The sequence below is a fragment of the Mya arenaria genome, chromosome 5, assembly GCF_026914265.1.
Source record: "Mya arenaria isolate MELC-2E11 chromosome 5, ASM2691426v1".
NCBI classification, from domain to species: Eukaryota; Metazoa; Mollusca; class Bivalvia; order Myida; family Myidae; genus Mya; species Mya arenaria.
In genome coordinates, this window is record NC_069126.1 from 24,453,285 (window position 1) to 24,470,375 (window position 17,091).

Consider the following 17,091-nt stretch of genomic DNA (forward strand, 5'->3'; position numbering starts at 1 on the left):
TTCATCTTTGTTAAGCTACTTTCATATAGTAAGTGCGGAAAAACTGTGTATCCATGTTTTCAAATGCCAGGGTTATGTTCTGCATCAGCGCTGTCGAGCATTTTCTGCCTCTTCGGAATCTGTTTCACGTGTTCTTCTAATAGCATCATAAACGTTCATGTAATGTATGAAAGTTACAGATATTGCGATATTACACTAAAACACAAAAATATGCATTAAAGGGATTTAAAATGTCGTGCAATTGTATGTTGTAATTTGTCAAGAAACTGTTAAATAACATGTTTACGACAATAAACATTTCTGTCTGTCTGTCTGTCTAGACGGTCTGTATGTTATTCCTTTTGTAATCTCCAAATTGTATTCGAAACTTTGGTCATAACAGTAAACAGTAAATGATCAAGTTTTAGTTTATGCCTTTAAGAGCTTGATAGAGATTTATAAGTGAAACAACAATGACATTTCATTGTTTTATGAAGTGCAAATATATTTGCTCATTTTTTTTTCAAAATTAAGCCCGTTCTGCTATCAGAATCAAATTGTTTATTGATATTGCGATCTTACACTGAAAAAAATCGTTTCTATATAGTTATAGTTGGGTAATGTTTTGCCTGTGGAAAAACATCATTCTTATTAAAAGTGCTACGAGGGAAATAAATACCGAACTAAATTTTGAAGTTTATCTTCAGATTGCATATATGAGTTGGTATAAAAATCTTCCCCATACAAGTTCAATACTCCTTCGTGCATTGGACGCGAAATGAAAGCAATTTCATTTCACAGTCAGTCCTCTTATTTTCCGCCCATTCTGAGGATTGCTTTTTCAAGTCCCATCATCGGCGCCTCAAACACGAGTGACACGATGAAACTGAGACCATACGTCATAGTCATGTGACCAAGAAACAGGTAGATCTGTAACATGCAAACAACCGTGATTAACCTGCAAGCTTTATAAAATAACATTTCAGCAGTAAATTACAAAGTTTAACGCATAATTTGATTCGGTGGTTCGGATAAGAAGTTTGCTAAATCAATGTTAGTTTAACATATCCTTGTAATATTATTTCAATTAAGGATTGATTCCTATTTTACGCGCGTTCAAACTGCATAAGCGCACACTAAATAAGAATATAACATTATATTTATATATGTCTCTGTTTGTTAAAATTATGGTTTATACGATATACAAAGTATTGTATGTGAAATTTTGTTTTTCTCTTTCGAAAAAATAGAGCAATATAAATATAAAGTAATTAATTCGATGTGTAAACAATATACCAGCTCAAACTGTGTAAAGTAGGTGAGCTGTCGTCTGTTCATGTAGAACGTCGACATAACGAGAGGGTGTATAAGGTAGGCACAGTAGGTTAGGCGACTCAGGGGAATGAAACCGCGCCACGACAGCATCTCATTTATCCAACCTGAAAGGCAGAAAAGAGGCCGAAAATTCTACGACTTCTTGTCGTTATAATCTCCCGTACATTATGCCATATAAGACAATAGTTGTTGTTCGGTTAGAGCAGTGATAAGCGCACTCGCTTCTAACCTAAGCGACGCGGGTTCGATTCCCGGCTTGGGCACATGTGAGTTTGGTTTGTGGTCACCAGGCTGGACAAGTGGGTTTCGTCTGGATATTCCGGTTTCTCCCACAACACAAGACCTCGCATAACAACGTGAGTAATATAATGCTGTTATAATTTGTGTCAATATCATTGGAAATCATTTTGTTATCTCGTTACATTTAACTGTCATTAATTCATATAAATTATTCGCGTACCACCGTGGCCGGTGCAGCTTGCGACTATGAGGTAGGCAAGAGCCACGCCCCAGGCGGTGCGAGCCAATGCAAAGTATGCAGACGACTCGTTCACACTGAAGATATGGTTGCCGTCCTGCGAGTAGGGTCCATATACCACCAGGCAGAATGTGGAGAAGCTCACGAACCACAACACTAGATTTAACGACTGCAAAAAGTAAAAAGCATTCTGCCGATGTTCAAAAGCAGCAATCAAATTGTGTAATAATAAACTTATAATGTTAACTTTTATTGAAACTTTGTTGTTGTTAAGTCTTAGCTTTGGCTACTGAGTTTGTTCCTGTAGTTCTTGTAGGTATAAATATATATATATATATATATATATATATATATATATATATATATATATATATGCTTAAATGCATTAAACTTATGAGCAATGATATACAACCTGTATCTTTGAAACCATGTGTTTGCTCTAAGAAAGAGCCACTGAAAGAGGCGTTAACCAGTTACCTTGGGGATTTTTAGTTTGCTCTTTGTCTTATAGAGCAGGTAGCCAACAAATAAGCCCACTATGTAAGGTCCTAGCCGCGAGTAACTTGGGATATATAGGTTCCTGCCATAGTTTTCATCTTTTCTAAAATGAACATTGAACAAAATATGGCAATTATAAGCTTATACATCAAGCCCTTGTGTTGGCTTATATTTCACTTTCAAAAGTTTACGTTAATGTTTAGTTATTGGCATATATTTGAAAATTGTACAATTCTTACTCAGTCTGTGTACTCTAATATGACAGTTTGTACTATATGTTCAAACTTTCATTAGTATATATACAGTCGGTCACTTGCCATCATATATCGTAATATAAATTAGGAATATAATTTCATTATTTTCATAAAAAGATAATTTTAAAATACAACAAATAATAGATAAACGTCCTATTTCTTTCGTGTAGAAGAAGATTGACGCATGCGCACTAGGCTACTCTGTGATATGGAATAGGAAAACACAGGTGTAATACAAATTTCCTTCCGGATTCGATGTTTATGTCAAAATTATGCTTTAATCTAGACGAAATCTTCACATGTATGAAGAAGTGCCATATTGAACTAAATATATGCTAGATGTATTTTTTTACCAATAAAAACAAAGCAAATTTAGAGTACTAACGTGTGATGATTTCAAAAGCATGGTTGTAAAAGCCTGAAACAAGGTAAAGCAATATTATTACGTCCGATACGGTCATTCATACTAACGGTGGCGGGACGTTTGACAGGTAATTCTGCACTGGATACTCTTGCAGGAACGTGATAACCCATCGTGCAGCAGTCGTGAATGAGAGAAACACGATACATGATACTACACCGGCAACCAAGTTGCTGAAAATAAAGGACAATCGGTATTAACTAACACAATCTAATAAACGCTTAGGCTAAATCAAATTGATTTTTAATAATTAATCATTTGTAGAAAATGAGAATACTGAGTACATTATTTTAAAAACTAAAAGTCGTATTTGTATGATGTGTTCCTTATACTTAACACTAGTAAACAGGTCGTTCTTCTGCTGAAAATCGAATAGTACATATGGCAGAATCTTGGCAAAATGATGTTCTTTTCAGGAAGGTTGAATGATGGTACAAGAATCTGACGATATAAGATAATCTCATTTGATATGGAATGTCATCGATGATTGTTAAATAAATGACGATATATCTTAATGTAGGGTAAATGAAAACACATGGAATACTGAAGCAAATTGCATATAACTGGTTTGGACAAAGTTAGCCAAGACGTTTATTGATTGGCCAATATTTATCTAATAATTACTTTGATCAAATCAAATTCTTTTAATATGCAAACTAGCAAATATCTAGCATGTGGGTACTTTATCAACATTGGCTGCTGGGCGTTTACTGAGTCAAAATACATGTTTAACGCCATCGAAATCACAGAAACAAACTTTATTCTAAATGCTTGGTAAAGCAGATATTGCATTTGCTATCAATTCTTATATACATACGCGTGTACTTACTAAAAGAGCGGAAGCAGAATGAGTGGGCTGATGATGTAGAACTGCATGTCGTTGGCCAGGTGACAGCTCCATCCCATGCACTGTAATAACACAGCTTACTATTTACAGGCGGACCGTATTCCTGAGAATTTCTTATGAATGTAAATTTTATTTTTTGCTTTTTTTATTATTTGAGGTAGTTCATATTTCGTTCGCACTGTTTCATTATGTTTTTTTTTATATGGATGAATTTTGTACATTTATTTAGATATCAACATACCATGTGGTCATTTTCCACGTAGTTGTTGACATACAGTAGATTAGTCCACCAGTTTTTCCGACACTCCAGCATGGTAGGTAAGTCACCGGGTATCCGGAGTGGGCCAGATATCAAGTAGGGAGATAGCACCGTTCCAAACATCAACACCAGCATGTATGGAGGAGTTAGCCTGTAGAGCAAATTAGCGTGGATGCATGTGTACTACCATATAATTTTTCTCGGCAGTGCTTTATGTTCAGTCGAACAAGAAACACAATTCAATTATATTATCCTAACTTGCTTTTTGCAAGGGTTAATTAATCATGCATTATGATAGTTATAACTGTATACTATAAAAGTATATAATTGTTATTGAATAATACCTCCAGAATCGATGGAAATAGAACATGAGCCAATTGAGCCGTTTTGCCCCGCCCACTTTCTTTAATTCCTGCAAGGTCAGGTATGCCACTAGGACGCCACTGAAAGTAAAGTTACAGCTTCAACGTAATACCGGTTCGTTAGTTAGTTAGATCGTACTTTGATAGATTGCGATAAAATGCCATATACTCGTAAAACTCGTTAAGCCTGAAGAGAGGCAAACCAAAAGCTCGCAACGCCAAGTTTCTTACACAACATAAGTGTTACTAATCTCAGTACGAAGAACGAGTCCACGGACACGGTTGCATACATAATGGCACAGAAAGAAGCAAAGGACTTCTGGCCGGAGGCAAACGTAAGCATGTTTGCTGTAAGATATCATACAAGATAAAATAATAGAAACCACACACCAATGAAAACAAGACTGAAAATACTGATAGGCTTTGGAATATTGCTAACTATGGTTGAGTTTAGTGTATGATACATATATTATTGCCGGAAACGTGATAGTTACAGTTTACTTATTACACGGAGAGAAAGGGAAAGGTTTGACCTATGTTCATGCAACTTGGAAGTATCTCACCTTATTTGAATTTATATACGGTTCTCTCTCAGCTGACAGTTTATTTAAGTGACACTTTTTTTTAAATCTAAACATACACTATAGGACCAAATATACATTGTGAGTGATAAACCTAAACTACCTACTAAATAATGCATTTGTGGAAAATTTAAATAACTGATAACAAGATTGTGACCTTGAAACCAATAGCAGTAAACGCAAACGTATTAAATGATTGATATACGATAAAATCGTAAACATAATTAAATATATACGATGCTTAAATTATGCTCCAATAAGAAAGGCATTATTAATTTATTGTAAAACTCATGTAGAATAATTATGACATCAGTATATAATGGTACAAAACATATTTGACTGCTCAATGTAAGTGAGTAGATTTTCCTGAAGATGATAGAGTATACTTGCATATTTTGAGCTATGTATATTATTATTAATTTGCCATACAAAAAGGATCACATATATTATCGTAATATCTTTGTTTTATTTTTGTGTCATGTACATATTGTAAGAGAACGTGGTTTTGGATGAAGAAATAAACTTATTGTCAGCTTTTGGCATTTCCAAAATAAAGAGAAAAAAAAACAGAAAAAATAACACATAACAATAATAATTGCATAAAAATATAAGAAACACGAGTAATTGTTTTTTTTTTGTATTCATTGCAGTAGCAGTAAATATAGAGTAGAAGCGCGTTTGGTTCGTGGCGGAAACTGCTTACACACCTATTACGTTGTACATATGTTCTGCCTTTGTATTTCAAATAAATGGATAATTGGAAGCCTTTGATGAAAAAATAGTTTTGCGCAAGGGTATACAACATAAATGTTAATGTTGTTTTGTTGTAGGGGTAACTTTTCCCAGGTTACAATCTAGCACGTTCATCGCTAGAATGCCACACGCAGGTGGTTATGAAATAGAAGATTAACTTTGGAGGTGTGAAGATATCGTTTAGATTTTGATTGTGTTTTAACAATGGACTATAGTTATTCAATACGAATTAAAAATAAAAGTTTGTGCTTACACTGGGTGTGTCATCAAAATGTTATAATAATCAAAGTTCCCTCATATATTAAAGGTATCATGATATAGGGCTTATCATCTAGTAGATGTATCTCAGTGGATGTATTAGGGTAATAACCGGAAATATGTTGACCAATTATTTGTGTGATTTTGTAAAAAAGCTTAAACGACTGCCCAACTACTGGGTCAATAGATGTACAGCTGTAGATATATTTAGATCCTGGTGAGGCCAGTCAATAACTTTCAAATTTCCAACTTTCCAATTTAAGGATATTTGTAGCTTTTGGATAACTATATGGATATGTTGTTGTTTTTATTTGAAATGTTTCACGTTGTGGTGACGGCAAGAAACCAACAAAACGAAGCTAAATTGTTCTGACTTTTTCAGCCATGTTAAAGGGAATGAATAAACACCAAACCTAAATAGAGATTTTCTAAATCTATATAGGTTATGGATGGTCGTCCATATTCGCTCAACGTTTGTCAACTGTGTTCTAGAAACGTTTTATATCCACAAAACAGAACAATGTGTATGTAGTGGTTATACGCGGTTAAGCTGTAATTTGTACTTTAACAACCTGTTATAACAGTTTTTAAATTCCAGTTCATAATAGTCAGAAAACAATATCCTGATATTCTGTTCCGTCGTATGATTTTCTACTATAATGCATGTATCAAATGAATGTTCAGTTCACTCCTTTTTAACAAGGAAATATACCTCATAGAGCATTTGCCATCTAAACATATAAATTGGAAAATCAGATCTGATTACGTTTGATCGTTTAGGTATACTTTCATAGGTATACTATATTATATTATCATATTTTCAAATTATACTTGTAATTCATTGCCAATATTCTCCGATGTACGCAACATTTTCGGATATGTTCAAAATTGCTAATCTTGTATTTGATTGTATTGTTTCAGCAGGCCACGAAATACTTAAATCAAAAGGTTATAAAGTGTCAATCTATGATATGTTGAATGTATTGTTATCATTAGCGTTTCAATTTTACGTTTAGATGTGATTCGAAGTGATTATTCTATTCCCTTGTTTTTGTGTAGTTACAAGTTAAACTGTTACCGGGTCGTTCTGTTTTACAGAATGGGTGAGCAAAACAAACTGTAATGCTTTTCAAATAAAATTTACTTCAACAATTCTTTAAAGAAATACTAAACTATTAATGTAAATTAAGATAATGTATTCCGTGAGTGATATCATTATCTGAAATATGAACGCAGTTGACCTGTTTAAGGTAAGGCGTGGAGACCTTCGGGCTACACAGAGCGTGCATACCCCGATATTTACATCAATCTCGCGAGTCTTTCCATAATTAAGCAAGTGAACTAGAATATCAGATGGAGTTCGAATTCGTAAAGAACTTAATTTGCAAAATCCAAATGGTTATGTAGAATTGCTACTGCTTTAAAGGGACTCGCTCATGTTATGGTACAAAACCTTTTTTCCAGGTAATGCATCTTAAAACACTAACATTATTACTTTCCTACTATTGATACCGAAATTGTTATGAACTTAACTCAGTTAAGGAATACTTAACTCATAATGATCACTTTATTCTTAAGCATTTTGTTGAAAGAATTACTAATGTTATTCAAAATTGTGGACTTCGAAGACAATATTTTAGCATAAAACAACATTTGTTTCAGGGTTCCAGCAGTCAGTTATAAGACTCCCAATGATTTGCCACAACTTACTTCGCCATCTTTGTTTTTACAAAACATGAGCAAGTCCTATTTACTCGCTAAGCTAAAATCCCAATTTTCGAAATGCTTTTTGTTTCAAAGACGTGAATTGCCTAACGCTCCGCAAATTTGTTAAGGCCCTGTTACTGCATGCTAGTACTTGGCTTTTTTATTTTACTTTTTTTCTGCGTTGCTATGCGAACTTTGTGTTAAATCTCACTTTGTTGCAAATCCCGTGCGATATAGAACTACAACACTGTGTAAACAGATGCGCACACAAAAAAATATCAAACACGTGGAGGGTCAGTGAAGTTGCCTTTATTAAATGACCAATGCAATTACGTTACCTTCTACCCATTCCCATAGCAGTGAGTATACTAGTGCTAGCAGGTCTTTGATTTTTTTCTAGAATTGAATGGACAAAAAAACAGTAAAATATAAATGAAAATCATAATCGAACATTAACCCAAATACTAATATAAATGAAACAAAAAGCTTAAACTTTGAAAGGAATATTTGTTTGTACATGCTTAATTAATCAACTATTTGTAGCCAAGCAACTGACACTTCATCTGCAAGAACATGTCAGTGAAAATATATTATCTTCTTAGATGTTTATTATGAATAACATAACGCAAAACAAGTTAAAAACAGGAAATGGGGTGATACAAATAGCTCAAGTTAAAAAGATTGACTCGCCGGATTATTTTCGCAAGTGTATATTCGTATTCTACGACATAAACAGTGATCACCCTAACCCTCACCTCCACAACAAATGTAATAATAAAAATAAAAAAGCATTCCATCGGCGGCCACCTCTTTAGAACCTCTGCTTACGCATGCATATACGGAAAATCACAACCTATTTTGTACCAAGACATGTGCAATAAAAGACATTCCTCATTAAAGCCATGTGTCTAGTGGACCATTTTATGTATATTCAAACAAAGGCCTGTATACAGCTACAATGCAACGGATTCTGATCGGTATTTAACTAATTTTGAGAAAATTTAATAATTATCAAGGGAGGGAACTCTTTCTTAGCGCCGAATGTTTAATTGTCCGCCCTTCTTTATTTTGGCGCCTTTCTCACTTGTTCTCTAGTTTTAATCCGGTTCTTCTTTTAACAGATGAAGGATCGAACAATAGTATGGGGCTTAATCTTCTTCGCCAACAGTTAGTTCATACCCAACGGTCTGCTTATTCGCACGGGACCTACAAGAACTTAAAGACTCAAATTCGCTCATTTCTGTTATTTTATTCATTGCAAGACTGTCCTGTAAATATTGAAACACTTTGTTTATATGCCCAATTTTTAAGCCGTAGCATGAAATCTCTCCAAAGTATTAAAAACTATATTAACGGGGCTCGTATTTATCATGTCTTGCGAGGAGAAGTTTACCCTGATATTTCCAACATTTCTTTGCAACTCACTTACAGAGGGCTAGGAAAGTTACTATTTCATTCCCAAAAGCAGGCTCCGCCCATAACGCCAGATATTTTGAAGCCAATTTATGATGTTCTAGATTTTGCTATTCCATTTCATGCTACGTTATGGTGCTTATTTTTGTTTGCATTTTACATGATGTGCAGGAAATCAAGCATAGTTCCTGATTCTAGTGTTAAGTTTGATAAGTCTAAATACCTGTGTAGAAACGATGTGTCAGTGACAGATTTTGGCATTGTTGTTTTACTTAAGTATGCTAAAACTAATCAATTCGGGGACAACAACGTAGTTATTCCGTTGTGTAAAAATGACTCTTCTTCTTTATGTCCAGTAAAAGCGTTTCAAAACATGTGTAGGTTAGTTCCCTTGGCACCCTCAGAACCGTTGTTTGGTACAGTTTCCGTTGGGGAGGTGATCCCGCTTGACGCGAGCTGCGTTGATCGTATGTTTCGACGTATTATGACGCAACTTCCGATTGCTCACGCTCACGAATACACCATGCACTCATTCAGACGCGGAGGAGCTTCCTTCTATTTTAAATGCGGTGTGCCGGGGGAACTTATTCAATTGTTTGGTAACTGGAAATCCGACTGTTACCTACGCTACCTTAGATTTTCATTTTCTAGCATGACTGACGCGGCACGGCTTGTCGCTTTGGCTTCCTAACTTAGATTCTGGTATTTAAGTTCAGGTTTTGGCCGTTTTTTGGGAGGATTTTTGGCTGCTTTTGACAAAACTTTATATCTATGTTAATTTCATTTACAATCTAGCAGCCCATTATTTCGGCCAAATTAAATTTATATTTTACATTTGTCTTTGTTTTTCCTGAGCGCAATAATTTAACTAATTTTGAGAAAATTTAATAATTATCAAGGGAGGGAACTCTTTCTTAGCGCCGAATGTTTAATTGTCCGCCCTTCTTTATTTTGGCGCCTTTCTCACTTGTTCTCTAGTTTTAATCCGGTTCGGACGTGTGTTTTCTCCCTCCCTCCCGCCCGATTCTTTTCTTTCTTTTTGTCGAACAAGTTCTCAATTTTATCTTTGCTTACATAGTTACCCCTTTTCTTCCCTCTTTTATTTAAGGATATTGAATATTATATTATTTTTTTTTCACTTTATTATGCTTTCTGATGTAGTGTATCCTTGCATTGAGGATTTGCAAGCATTGCTGCTTTTGACAAAACTTTATATCTATGTTAATTTCATTTACAATCTAGCAGCCCATTATTTCGGCCAAATTAAATTTATATTTTACATTTGTCTTTGTTTTTCCTGAGCGCAATAATTAAATACTTGACTCGAATTTAACGGATTGTTTAAAGATGTTTCTGAATAGTAAACGGAGGTCAGACTTTCTTTCGCCTAGGACGTGTTAAATTTGCTTACCGACCTGTACGCGGCTCATATGGGCAAATTATGGCAATATTTTTCTTGTTCCCATTAGCTGACCTAAAATAGCCACATTCCTTACAGAAACAAATGTAGAAGTCCCTTTCAGAAATAAACCTTAGGAGACTTCGAAAGTTTGTCAAGCTAGTATAAGCATAATCAGAATACTACTCATTAGAAATAGTTTTATGGAAATATATAAAGAACGAAAACGAATAATTTTGTTGGTATATCAGAGCCATAGTCGGAGCGAAGTAGGTCCATTTCTTCGCATCAATCAAAACTATTGAATTTGGATCTAATTGAGGTGGATATCTTACCATCAAACCCTATGGAGAAACCATAAGTATGTCCAAGGATGACCCATGCCATGCTCAGGAACCTTATTCCATTCAGGGCATTAAGTGATCCCTTTCGCTGGTCGGTATTCAATATTTTGACACCATTGCTGTAGAATGAAAACGCAAGCAAAACCCTTTCCATTGCTCCTGCAAATATTATTCAGGTTATCAATTTCGTATGTTTCAATCTAAAACGGCACTCGACCTCAATCTCTTTGATTGGGGTGCATTTATTATCTTGGTTTTTACATTATAAAATGTAGCAATACGTAAACAATAGTTGTATAATTAAGATAAAGTCGGAAACTGTGTCCTACCTTGGTTGTGCTTGGATAAAACCTTCTCAACATTTGGATTACCGGTGTTAGAACAATTGACGGCCTTCTCTATGAGCACAGGAGGAATTTCCTCCTTAATGTCGTGAGCATCCGTGTGGCTTTCTACTCTAATAGCTGCTTTATTCACATTGAAAACACCCGAGGCAACGGTAACGCGGTGTGGTGTTTTACAGGACTTGTCATTGTAGTTTGATTTCATTTGGACAGCCAAAATATCGTACAATGTACCAAACAATACGAAAGCCCCTAAACTAGCTAGGAAACATCTGAAATATATAGCAAATGTTTATTCAATGTTAATTGTCTGTTTTCTGACGATGGTAAATACAAGGACATTAGTTAAGTGTGCCTAGCATTTCACCATAATTTGGTAAATGTTGTAATAATTGTGTACAAAAGACAAGGTTTTACGAACATATTTCTGACCTATTTATACATCAGAGCCATAGCATGTGTTTAACTGAAGCAATATCGGTCTCAGTTATAGATTGTTTATTGATTGGTGTTACACGAAAAGTCACGGTTAAATTTAAGGTTACTGCGAGTATCCGTTTCGTTTCCAATATTTCATTAATTTGAATTGGTTATTGTTGAGTTGAGTTTATTTAAGAAACAACTGGTTTATGTCAAATACTGTTAAACTTCTTAAATATACTACAGGAGTGTTCTATTTCTTAAGTTAGTATATGTACCAATTCATATGACATCCTGTAAGCGCAGAACTAATTTCAAGAAAACAACAACATCGGAGGTTACTGAGCACACACTGCAACTAAACACTTATTAATTATGACTCTGTTTACAGATAATTTGCAAACCCTAACAGTAATCACGAGCGACACACAACATCAGCTTTCAATAACATGATTCATGCTTTAATACATGGTTCCATTCGTTTAAATTTAGATTTAAAATTCCTACATGCATCCAATGGCATCCGATCCGAGCTGCATAGGTTCATCACACACAACTTCTATTTTTCCTTTGGTGGTTATATTTAAAAGTGTTTTTTGAACTGAAAATAATAAAATGATCAGAAATTCAAATGAAAAATGGAACCAATGTTACGTTTGCAATGCTGCTTACAAGTTTCAAATTCAACCCAACATTCATTTGGGAAGTGCTATTGTATTTTAAAACTGTTTTCATGATACGCTTAAGTCAAAGTTCTACCTGAATTGCAAATCAAAGGAACTCAAACTAAAACGTGAATACAAGCGTGTTAATCACAATTCTGTATAAACAAATGCAATCTTATTATTTTTCTTTCTATAGAACTATCATCTTGGTAACCATTAAAAATATCGAGCATAGCGTGTTTGCCGAAAAACTGGATTATATTTTCAACAAAGTTTCTGTATTGTCTTAAAACATTTTGTTGACCTCACGTGGTCTATCTTAGCAATATCAAAATATAAGTAAGGTACTGCACACTAGTCCAACTACTGTAATATGTGTCTTAAGTTGAAATCCATAAAAATAAACATCACTGTCAATAAATTAAAGTTCATACCAATATTTACATACCGAATCTTTGTAATATCTTTAAAGTTTAGATAGCAATACATGGTCGTTAGCTGTTCTGGCTTAATAAATTCACGCTTAACGTTTTAAGTATTTTATCTCAGCCATCCTGAATAAAAGCGCTGACTAATTGCAAAGAGAATTCGGATATCGAAAGCATGTGCTTGAATCAACAAGCGATATCAATAAAATTGAATAGCATTTATCTAGTTGTTATGTCACTGCAAAATAAAAAAAAATGTGTACAGTTATTTTATAGAATTTCAAGCAAACACCCACCTGCTTCAACAAAACTGTTAAGATCGGCTTTGTTGCATCTGTCTGATACACACAGACCAATTCGAATGGCGTTCTCATACCCCAAGCCCTGAAACAAATATAAACGGATTTAGAATTGATAGCTGGTATTAATGATTTAAGCTAGATGTTGTAAACAACAGATACACATTTAGAAAATACCATTTACATAACAAACTATATGACTGGTTGGCGTTAACAACGTGTATATAATTTAAACTGATTTTTAATCTAGTATTTATTTCAAGCATAAAAAGAACTTACATCTTGATGACATGGGATTTTCTGTTGAAAGTTATGGCATTACAGGAAAACATAAATATGTCCAAATGATAAAATGTTATTGTGACGGTATTACTAACATGTAACATTACGTTTCAATAGTTCACCGACCTCAAATAACAATGATTGTTGATTATACTTGATATTACAATGAAAACTACAGGAGTCTTGCAGATCACATCAATACGAAGTCACATGATAATTAATGGTGCACTCTCACAGATTGACAGTTTTGACATTTGTGTAGTGTTTGTTTTGTCCCTGAATCAGCTGCTTTGAGAATCAATGCATTAAATTCATTCATATAAGATAACTCAAAATAGAACAGATCTAAATAATTTCGGAAACTGTTGTAAAACTACGATTTGATCTTTTGTCAGCAGTCTTGTGTCACTGATTTCCAGACTTTCACGCAATCATTGAATCATTACAAGACATATTTTTATCAAAACGATCATATCTGTAAATGTGCAGTGTTACAGGTACAATGCAAAGGCATTTAGACATGAACCGAGAGGTAAACTACATACAAAACAACACAGAAAAGCTATACAGTCTTGCTTGGAGTTACCGAACACAAATAACATTAACTTACATTGTATATTAAAATCAAAGATGTGTGTACACATATAAGTGAACAAAATATTATCAAATGCGTATATGCTGACTAACCAACGGGGGTATGTCACTGGGCAATTCTAGACGGCAGTATTTGCCCTTAAAGTGGTTCATCGTCTCCATCGCGTTGTTGTTCACGGTGGCGTCTACGCCTAGACATTCATCATATCCACCGGGGAACCAGATTCGGCCCTGCATTATACCGCTGTCCGGCTTTCCAAAAGCATCCAACACTGAAAATTTAATTATATTGTACTTTAGTGTAGCTCGACCGAATCGATTAAAGGGATCACAAATATGTGACAATCATAAGTGGTATTGTTTGAAAGACCGATATATCAACCACCTAGTATGCGGAGTTATCAATTGCCAAAGTCAGTGGCTGACAAATGAAAATAGGCCATGTAAGAAACTCGATCAAAAAATGGCATTTTTTCTGGTGGCTTCATTAACCTTAATATTAAATTCTTATGTATGTTGACGCCAAACAACTTCGGGTTGAATTAAAGGAATTTGCCTACTGATTAAAACAAATAAAATATCCTTGAATATCCTAAATCCTTGCTATTTTATTATTTCAAATAACATTGACACCACATATTGCAATCTTGCTATATTATGGTCAATAAAAATGTAATTGTTCATTTGCGCATAAACAACAGCCGTAAATTCAAATATTTCTTAATGTGAAGAAATACATTTTTACATTCTAGTATGGAGCTCATTATTGAAATGTTGTAAGTGGAAAATTCAATGATTTGTCTTTCCCCCAAACTATGGCAAAATCAGTTCAGGTCTTTTATTCCTTGTTGGTTTTTATTTTGTGAACGTGCAATTATTCTCGAGGTTTACTCTGTAGCTTATTTCCAAACGTAAGTCTTAAACACACAAAGATGTGGCAGGACAAGATCGACATTGGTATTATTATAATTGAAAACATTGATGTCATTTATGGGACAAACAAATTTACTGGGTTAATATGAATACGTTTGATTTAATCTGTCATATTTTGGTGTTTCTCAATTATCATCCCCCTTTCAAAGGTTAGGGTTGTAGTCAATTGTTCATCAAAGCCCGCCCTTACCTGTCAAAGCCCAGCCCTCTCTTCCCATCAGTCCTTGTAGTAGCAGCGACAAGTCGTTACTACATTCTGGGGACACACCCCAGCTCTTTATGGTCAACAACGAAGCCATTGACGTCAACGCCGCTAGGTCCACCGATGAATTATCATCGAGTTTTCTCCCAGGTAAAAGTAATCCAGAAACAATTTCAATAATTAGACTTAAAACATTGGTTTCCCTTCCCGTTTGTGAAAAATGATTCTATGTTGATGTTAAGAGAATCAGGATTGGTCGAGTTGTTTATAGTTAAACCAAGGTTTTTCCATAAATCAGAAATCACATTTTGTAACCCATTTTGTTTAGTGGTGTTTTGTTGAGCATGTATCCTTAAACAAAATGTGCAAATGACCAGAACAAAAATATTTGTAGGTCTCATTTTCATTCCACCACCATTCATATATAGCATATAGATAATGAATGTTTATTCAGTTTACGGTTTTGTTCATTATGACTTTGATATGCCGAACATATATAGTCTGAAATGACCTTACTTTTGACCGAATACCGGAGTTGCTAGACAACCTTAAATTTGATTTAGGAGTACAAACAGCTATCATTCAATATAACAGTCTCCTACGCGATGATCTACATTGAGGCCCCCGTTCGGCAAATATATTCGAATAATACATGGATGACTTTTATGTAATATATATTTACACACATTTAATTACTATTTTTAGGTTTCATTAAAGTACATTGTTTTTAAAAGTTATGGAATTGAAATTAAAAAATACATTTTTAATTAATTGATTGACATTACGTTGTTTTGATCAGAGTGAGGTTTTTCACATAAGTTAAGTGCACGTAAACAGGTTAAAAACCCCCGTAAATTTTATTTTACTGCCCATTCCAAGGCCGTACCTAACAATTCTTGATAAACATACCTTTTTTATATAGTATATATGCACTGTGTTGTTTGTGGAAATTCGTGCTGTTGTTCAATGTGTCTTGTTTGTAATTTTTTTGTTTTTGTGTTCTGTCTTTGGCGTTTACCCTGTGCCAAAAAAACGGGGTTTATGTTTAAACCATTGGCTACTGAGCTTTTTCTGTAGTTTTTTACATAAGTTTTTATCATTGAAACGCCATTTGTATACGGAAGTGGCGAAAGGAAGTAACGGCTGCGTAGAGTTGTTAATGTTGTTTTCATTGGAGGTGTTTTTTAAGGATTGTTAATAGAGATTAAAATACCAAGATAGCAAGATATTTCAGGTTCTAGCGCTCATGGCAGTCAGTTGTTCAAGAACGTTTTTCTTTATGTGTAATAATATCTGCCCGAGCACATTAGATGCATTATGGGTTGTTGACATTTATAACAAAAATACCATTTTTATTAAAGCTACCAAAGACGTGCTCTTATTCTACAGCGCTTAACCAAAGATGTACGTTTGTATTTTGCGTTAATTACTTTTTTCTGGTAATAAGATATTACTCCGTTTTCGACTGATACGAGCGAATGCTTTTCTTGAAGATTGATTGTTTTTTTTACCGTTTTCGGCTGCCGATGCTACGAAATATATAAAAGACTGTGTGTAAATGAGTTTTATTCATTTCGTTTTTAAATCTCGGAGGATATTCGACAGTATTTACATATTTGTAGTGTTTTATTATATTTTTATTTGGTTTTCCTCCTGATTTGTACAGTAACACTTTCATTATTGGACTATATGAAAACATAGTTTTATACCTTGCTAAGGCATGTTATGTCAAATGGTTGTCTTTAAGTGACTGTACTGTACCTTTCAAACGCTTGCACTGTTGCACAGGCTTGATTCATTCATTTGCCGGGGGTGTTTTATCCGTTTAGTTTGATGAGTACTTGAAATGATTGCTCTGATGAGGCTTTTACATTTTATTTTAGATATGTTGATAATTTTGGGACAAGTGTGTAGTTATGGCTATAGAAACTACTTTACCATCCCTCCCGGTCTTAACTCGTGCTTCAGTGACCTCGTGTTTGGTTGTGATGCCATCACACATATATTTAAATAAAGTTATTTTAATAAACGTGTGG

At 34.4% G+C, this 17,091-nt stretch overlaps 1 protein-coding gene across 2 annotated transcripts; it reads right to left on the reverse strand.

The window, feature by feature from the left end:
• Positions 1-600: 600 nt before the first annotated feature.
• LOC128235332 (nose resistant to fluoxetine protein 6-like) lies at positions 601-15,150 on the reverse strand. Of its 2 annotated transcripts, XM_052950145.1 has the most exons (9): positions 10,880-10,977; positions 4,416-4,514; positions 4,054-4,222; positions 3,795-3,874; positions 3,016-3,138; positions 2,270-2,393; positions 1,775-1,961; positions 1,276-1,418; positions 601-909 (listed from the first exon to the last, which is right to left on the reverse strand). In XM_052950145.1, the coding sequence occupies exons 2-9, from the start codon at positions 4,439-4,441 to the stop codon at positions 790-792; spliced, it is 972 nt and encodes a 323-aa protein (XP_052806105.1). In that variant the 5' UTR covers positions 4,442-4,514; positions 10,880-10,977; the 3' UTR covers positions 601-789. The 2 variants fall into 2 exon arrangements, 1 of the variants encoding a protein (XP_052806105.1); XR_008261190.1 differs by lacking the exons at positions 601-909; positions 1,276-1,418; positions 1,775-1,961; ... (1 more) ...; positions 3,016-3,138; positions 3,795-3,874 and adding exons at positions 11,218-11,504; positions 12,160-12,253; positions 13,042-13,129; positions 14,014-14,192; positions 15,044-15,150 and having other exon boundaries at positions 4,201-4,222; positions 10,880-11,047.
• Positions 15,151-17,091: the final 1,941 nt, after the last annotated feature.